Genomic DNA, 7,854 nt, shown 5'->3' with positions numbered 1-7,854 from the left:
AAAGAAAACCTGAAACAAGGAGACCGTGAAAGGATGAAAGGAAAGCATGTGTGAGGCAGATGAGAGGGCTCAGCAGGTAAAGGAGCTTGTGGCCAAGCTGACAATCTGAGTTTGATCCCAGAATCCACATAGTAAAAAGAGAATCCTACAGGTTTATCTCTAATCCTACAGGTTTATCTCTGGTGTCTATAAGTACACACACACACACACACACACACAAATGATTTTAAAAGTATCTGTTACTTGGACAGTGGTGCTACAGGCCTTTAATCCTAGCACTTGGGAGGCAGAGGCAGGCTGAACTCTGAGTTTGAAGCCAGCCTGTTCTACAGAGTGAGTTCCAGGACAGTCAGAGCTACGCAGAGAAACCCTGTCTCATAAACAAACAGCATAGGTAAAAACAAAATTGTGGGAAAGATCCAGATGTTTGACACTTTACCTCTTATGATACAAGTTCCTGACGTAGCTTTTGTTCATGAAATCTGTTAACTGAAATCTGGGGCAAGACGTTGCGTCAGTCTTGCAGCTTTCTAAGTGCACAGAGAGAAGGAGTTTGTTCAGAAGCTTCAGCACCTGTGAGTGGAACACGCTCCGTGCTGAACACACGTTGATGAGGGCATAGCAGAGCCCCTCTAGCCACTTGACATTGAGGATCACTCCCCCTAGACAGAAGAAAAGTCACAATGAGCACACTCAACAGTAAGTTGCAGGGAACCCAGAAGAAACCGAGAGAGTGACCGTGAAGCCATCTTTCCTCCTAAATTGGTTGTCAGTATGACAGGAGATAAAGGGACACTCTTTACTCCCTGAGGAAGAAGTCCATTTGCCCTTTACAACACATTGTATGTTGATCACAGCAAAGTGGAGCAGATAGGACTAAGGCAGGCAATGTGAATGACAGAAGGATCTCCCCTCCCTTTTTTGTCCTAGACATTGCATTCTCTTGTTTTTTTGTTTGTTCGTTGTTTTTGTTTGTTTGTTTGTTTTTTGGTTTTCTTGGTTTTGTTTTGTTTAGTTTGGTTTTGGTCTTGTTTTTCAAGACAGGCAAGACAGGTTCACATGTAGCATTAGCTGCCCTCAAACTGCTTATATAGCAGAAGAGTCTCGATACCCTGATTCTCCTGTCTCCTCTCCAAGGCTGGAGTTATAGGCATGTACCACCAAGCCCAGTTCATTCTCTTGTTCACATAAGCTATTTCCCCTAGTTGTTTCTAGCCCAGACATAAAGATACAAAAATTAGGCTCCTCTCTACTGCCTAAGAAAGGTTGCTGTTTCCTACTAACGTCTTTGCATTTCAGACTCAAATGACTAAGAATACATCTGCTTTGTGCTACACACACGCACACACGCACACGCACACACGCACACACGCACACACGCACACACACACACACATGAAGAGAGTATCATGGAAGGTAATAGTCAAAGGAATGTCAGAAATAGTTTACACAGTTGTGCCATTACCAAGATTATTGTAGGGGCAGGTACTCCGGATCATCACTGAATCTTGGAGAGCAGCTGGGACCTCCTCATTTTCTCCCCAGATGTTGTCAAAATCCTCAACAAATTGATACTGGGGCCGCATGATATTGGTGTGGTTCAATAGACTTTTCAACCTGGAAGCCACAAAGACAGGAAGTACAGACTGGAATAAGTGACTGTCCAACCTACTGTATCTGAATCCAGGCCAAACTGCAGCCCCTCCCCTGAAAGCCACTGCTCAGGCGACAGGATGTGGGCCCACTGTGAGCTCAGGGCACTGATTAATTAGATTGTTCAACCATCCACTTAATATTTACTGAATTAACATTCCTGTGCCTAGCTCTTGGCTAAATGCAAGAGTACAAAAAGCAATGTTTGATATGTATTTTTAGTAGCTTTTCATGTTGTTCTCTGGTGTTTTCTCAATGATGCCCGGAGTGGGAACAGAGTACTGGGAAACAACAGGTCATTAACGTTTTAGACAGGGAAAATCACCCCAATCCTGAGTGTTATTAGTGTAAAACGGGGGTAAGATAGAACTAGAAAGGCTGGCGGGGTCTTTCTACAGATCAAGCCGCCTCCTAGGACCTTACTACTGAGGACTGCTAACTCCAAGAGGCTATGAGTTCTGGTCTTGTCCTGGCAAAGATACCTGGGTAGCGGAATGGCGGATACAAAGCTGTACACAGTGCAGGACTTCTCGAGTTTGGATTGAATCTCTAAGCAGATATTAGGCAGCTGGGCCGGCAAACAGCAGAGGAACAACACCTTGGCCCAGCTCGCCACAGCAGAGTTGTCATAGACGCACCGGACCCCTAGTTTCCGTAATTCAACTGGGAGGGAGAAAGAGCATAGTAATGCAGAGAAGTCTGACCTGCACATCAGCTGTGGGGAGAGGATGGCGGCGGTAATTGTGTTTCAGTAAGCAACCGAAGTCACGTTGCCACAGAAACCAGGCTCAGAGAGCCACGAAGATAAGCCCCGCCCCACCCCCAACCTCTTCACGAAAGCAGCTGGTGCCACTGAGGCAGCGCTTGGGTTTATTACATGATTCCTGTTGTCTTGATTTTAAAACAAATGCTGGGGTGTTTTTATTTTTTAATGTGAGCTAGAGAAAGAATCTATAAGAAGCATTCTGGTTCCATTTACTGAAGAGTTAGCACCTGCCTGGTAATAAACAAGGTGCTTGCCGGGTATTGTTTACGCTCACCAGGAGTTTCTTCCTTCTGAGGATGTTCCTGTATTACAGATGAGCAAACTGAGGCTCCGGGATGTTATGTGACTCACTGAAAGCTGTACAGTTCACTGGCTTGAGTTAGTGGGTAAAATTAGAAGCGTGAGGGAATGAGCCACAGAAACTGGGAGGAGTTATAGAAGGTTTAACGTAACATATACATAACAAGAGTAAGATATTTATAAATGTAGAGACAAAAGTCTCTGTATATGTGATAACTCATACAATTGCATTAAACACACAGGGACTTAATTATTTGATTATCATTACTGCAATGTGGATTTTCAAAAGTAAGGATTTAAAAATGTATACTTCCATCTGGTATGCTTTAAGCATGACTGAAAAACAGAAGGTGAAAGATAACTGAGAGGTAAGCTCATTGTGTAGACGGCTTCTGGAGGACAAGACAAAGCGTGTAGAGAGCAGGTGGCCGTCATTCTTTGATATGCATATGACAGTGATTCTCAGCCTGTGCATCATGCCTTTTTTTGGGGGGGGGGTGTCAAACAACCCCAAAACAGGGGTCAAATTTTAGATATCCTGCATATTAGATATTTACACTTTGATACATAACAGTAGCAAACAGTAGTTATGAAGCAGCAACAAAAATAATTTTACGGCTGGGGCTCACAACGAGAAGAATGTGTTAAAGGGTTACACAGCATTAAGAAGGTTGAGAGCCACTGATACAGTTCCCTTACACGGTGCACAGAGGGGTTTTGCAGCTAGAGTCCAATTAATTTTTTCTTTTAGGTTTTTCAAGGCAGGGTTTCTCTGGGTAGCCCTGGCTGTCCTGGAACTTGATCTATAGTCCAGGCTGGCCTCGAACTCAGAGATTCAACTGCCTTGGCCTCCTGAGTGCTGGGAATGAAGGCGTGTGCTGCCACCTTCTGGCTTGGAATCTTATCTCTAATGGGCATATAATAGAAATGTAACATGATCTTAAAATCACCTTTTTTTGTTTTTTGTTTTAAAATTTCTTTATTTAATGTATATGAGTACAACACTGTTGCTGTCTTCAGGCACACCATAAGAAAGTACCAGATCCCATTACAGATGATTGAAAAAAAATCACCTTTTTGTAATAAGATTAATATTTCATGGAAATAAATTTTAAATCCTGAGAAGAAAATAAAGAGGGGGAAAAGCACAAAGTATCCTTCCCTCACAGCTGCAGGTCTTCCCGTCTCCTCCCCAGAACGTTCAGACACCAGGAACAGCAAGCACACCCTGATAAGGTCAGACACACCAGGGAGTGCTCGCAAAGCCAACCATGGGGCAGTCAAAGGGCTTAAAAATCTTTATTTTAAAGAATGTTAAATGATACAAAATGCACTTCCAATGCATCAGGCAAAAAAACAGTATACGATATACTTCAAAAAAGGGGGGATGGGGAGAAACAACAGGCTGGTTAAGAAGAATACTGGTGGTTAGTCTTCCTTCAAGGGTAATTTTTCTACAGTATGCATACTGCTTTGCACTGTTATTTTGCATCTATTTGTAGTGTAATTTCCATACAGTACCACATGAAGTTCTGAAGTATACAGCTTGAACAGTTTTAATAAGAGCATACATCCACGTAGCCCATAGCTCCTTCTAGATCAGTGGTTCTCAACCTTCCTAAGGCTGCAACCCTTTAATACAGTTCCTCATGTTGTGGGAACTGTATGTGGGACCCCCAACCATAACATTTATTATTCTTTTTTTTTTTTGCTTTTCGAGACAGGGTTTCTCTGTGTAACAGTGGTGGCTGTTCTGGAACTCACTTTGTAGGCCAGTCTGGCCTTAAATTCATAGTGATCTGCCTGTCTCTGCCTCCCAAGTGCAGGGATTAAAAGCATAGGCCACCACATCTGGCCATAAAATTATTATTGTTGCTACTTCCTAACTGTAATTTTGCTACTGTCATGAGTTGTAATGTAAGTATCTGTGTTTTCTGATGGTCTTAGGCAACTCCTAAGGGTCATTTGATCCCACCCCCAAGGGATCATGACCTACAAATTGAGACCCACTACCCTAGATCTAAAATATTTCCTTCTCCCCAGAATGTTCTTTGAGCTTCTCCTTCTTCACTCCACTTCCTCAAAAGCAATCACTATTCTTGTTTCTATCACATTGGTCAATACCTAGAGTCACTGTAAATATTTTTGTACTGAGATAACATTAAGGCCAAATATAAATATTTGGTAACATTTTTGTCCTAGACTAATATTCCAGTTAGATTTGAATACTATATGAAACCCCCACCCTGTGTATTGTACTCAGAAAGGTACTCTGCAGCAAGGAGGGACAGATATAATAAGTGAAGAAAAGGCATCTTAATCAACAAGTTTATAATTGAGGGCCAGCCAGCAGGGAACCCAGCTTTAAAGGCACCATTAACAGCTTTGTTAATGCTCCACAGCCCCACACCCACTGTCTGGCACTCACTGGTCCTCACCCAGGGAGTCTGGCCTCCGAGTGGAGATCTGCAGGTTCTCAGCAGGGATAGGGACGATTTTCAGCAGTACATTAGCCAGCTGTTTTCCAAGATGGCCACATCCAATGATACCCACGGTCAGCTTCTCATCCTCAGTAGCGGCGGCATCAAACGATACAGTCCGGGGATGTATTGTGCGTGGCAGCTCCTGCAGTAATTCGCTGGAGAATGAATAGACACACATAAATGCATGTGCATGCTATAGTTTTCTGCAGCAGTATTTCAGGTTCTTTAATTTTTTTCAAGCAGAAACCTAATGTCAACATAATACTTCAGAAACAAGTTACATTTGGATTAGAAGTTGTTTACACGGCCTTACTAGGGAATAAGAGCTTTGTCCTGAAAAAGTACATTCCTTTTCTAAGGGACCAGAACTGGATGAAAATAATGTTTGTTTTTTATTTCTTGCATTTTCCTGGATCCTTAAACATGAAGTCTGTATATTTCATATTTCATTGACTTTAAATATCACTATGATTGTTATGAATCATATGGTTATGTAAAGCACACTGTGCACTAATTCTCTGAACCTTTTGGTCTATGTTCTGGGCAGACAGTTGTCAGCTAGAGTACATAATCCCCGACTTTAAGCACACAGAATGTTTGTGCGACTTTAAGCACACAGAATGTTTGAGTCTGTGCGTATTGCTGTGTAACAAGTATCTCAGCCCTTTACATCCTTGCAAAACAGAAACTTGATATTCCTGAACGGCTCTTTTCCCCTCCCCACATCTGGCAGTTGCCACCTTTACTGTTTGTTTTCTAGCTACCTTTAGCTTCACCATGTACGTGGAATCCTGCGGCATTATCAGTTTACATGTACAATCGTGTCCTGAAGCTTCATCCAATTCCTATCTTATCAAATTTCCTTCTTGAGGCCTAATAGTAAGCTTTTACTGTATGTATATAAAGCGGTTTGCGTTGTAGAGAATCTCATGTAGCCCAGGCTAGCCTTAAATTTCTAATTTCCCTGCCTCTGCTCTCTGAGTGCCAAGCGTACAGGTATGAGCCGCCACTCTCGACAGACATGGCACAGTGGGTTTATCCATTCTGTCAGCGGTTTGTCTTGTTACTGTGATAATTAGGGAAAGTATCTTAAGGGTCTTAGCTATTTCTCTCTTGTTATGGTAAAATGCCATGACCATGGCAACTTATAAAAGAAAGAATTTAATTTGGAGCTCATGGTTCTGGAGGATTAGAGTACAATGTCATCGTGGTGGGGAACATGGCAGCAGGAAGCAAGCAGGCCCTGGAGCAGTAGCTGAGACAAAGAGAGCTAACCAGGAGAAACCTGAGTCTTTTGAAATCTCAAAGTCCACCCCAGTGACACAGCTTTTCCAACAAGGCCACACCTCCTAATCCTTCTCAAACAGTTCCACAAACTGGAGGTCAAGCATTCAAACATATGAGCCTATAGGGGCCATTCTCATTCAAATCACAAGGTTGTTTTTCCCCCTCATAGTCTTATAGTCCATTATGGTGAAGAACTTTTGGAGATAGGAGCCTGCACAGATGGTCACATTGTGTCTACAGTAGTCAGAGTGGTGAGTGCTAGTGCGCAACTCACTTTCTTTTTATTCCTCCCAGGGTCCAACCCACAGAATGGCACCACTCACAGTAAAACTGGGTCTTTCCACCACAATCAACCTAATCTAGATAATCTATATTATTCTTTTTCCTGTCAAATTGACGATAGGTATGAAAAGAATAGCTCATTGTAGTTGTGATTTGCATTTTTGTAGTGGTTGTCAGTATTGAGCAACCTTTCATATACTTGTTGGTCATTTCTATACATTCTTTGAAGAAGTCTTAGTTTAAAAATCAGGTTATTGACTATTGCTGAATTCCAGGAGGCCTTTATATATACTGACTTGTTGTTGTTGTCTTGTTTTTCAAGACAAGGACTCTCTGTGTAGCTCTGGCTGTCCTAGGACTATGTAGACCAGGCCAGCCCTGAACTCACAGAGAACCACCTGCCTCTGCCTCCTGAGTACTGGAAATAAAGGCATGTGCCACCACTGCCCATTTTTTTAAAAACCTCATTGCATCAGTTATGACTCCCAGGACTATAGTGAATAAGAGGTGCTGAAAGTGGGAATCCCTGCCTTGTTTCTGGTTTTCAGTATTCAGCTTTGAACATAATGTTACTTGGGCTTTCTATATATGGCTGTTAGTACATGGAAGTAATTTACCTCCAGCTGATGACTATTGTGATCCTGGCAAAATGCTGACTTTCATCTACTAAGTTTTCTGCACTGACTGGAATCACGTGACACTGGCCTTTCCTTTAGTTACTATGTTGCCAAAGGATCTCTAGGCGGAAAGAAATCAGAGACTGTGACTAACTCTCCTATTACACTATCTCTTCCTTATTTTACACAAAATAAAGGCAAGCCACTCTCCACGTCATGTAAATAGAAAAGAGACTTCACCTCTCTGATGTTCTCCTGGATTTTAAAAATCACCATAAACAACAAAACTCCTGCATGTGCAGTTCCTGGGGACTGGTACATGACCTTCCACTGCTGGTACTCAACCAATAAGGGTAATTAAAAAGAAAACTGACACATAGTGTAAGTCCTATGACTTCAAATCACTAAAATATTTTGGGTTTTTTTTTTTTTTTTTTTTTTTTTTTTGTTTTTGTTTTTTCGAGAC

The 7,854-nt window shown here is 42.1% G+C and overlaps 1 protein-coding gene across 2 annotated transcripts in view; it reads right to left on the bottom strand.

Moving 5' to 3' along the window:
- The window catches only part of Noxred1 (NADP dependent oxidoreductase domain containing 1), a 22,818-nt gene that overhangs the window by 8,383 nt on the left and 6,581 nt on the right, over nt 1–7,854 (bottom strand). Inside the window, exons 3-6 of one of the 2 annotated variants that reach the window (XM_028771919.1) lie at nt 5,158–5,357; nt 2,136–2,316; nt 1,466–1,617; nt 440–662 (exon numbers count right to left, since the gene is read on the bottom strand). In XM_028771919.1, the coding sequence (XP_028627752.1) occupies nt 440–662; nt 1,466–1,617; nt 2,136–2,316; nt 5,158–5,357 (756 nt within the window). Of the gene's footprint in view, nt 1–439; nt 663–1,465; nt 1,618–2,135; nt 2,317–5,147; nt 5,358–7,854 lie in introns of both variants that reach the window. The other variant, XM_028771920.1, reaches the window with a different exon arrangement.

Source organism: Grammomys surdaster, unplaced genomic scaffold (assembly GCF_004785775.1).
Source record: "Grammomys surdaster isolate TR1022 unplaced genomic scaffold, NIH_TR_1.0 210, whole genome shotgun sequence".
Taxonomy (NCBI): domain Eukaryota; kingdom Metazoa; phylum Chordata; class Mammalia; order Rodentia; family Muridae; genus Grammomys; species Grammomys surdaster.
This window is presented reverse-complemented; position numbering and strand designations above follow the sequence as displayed.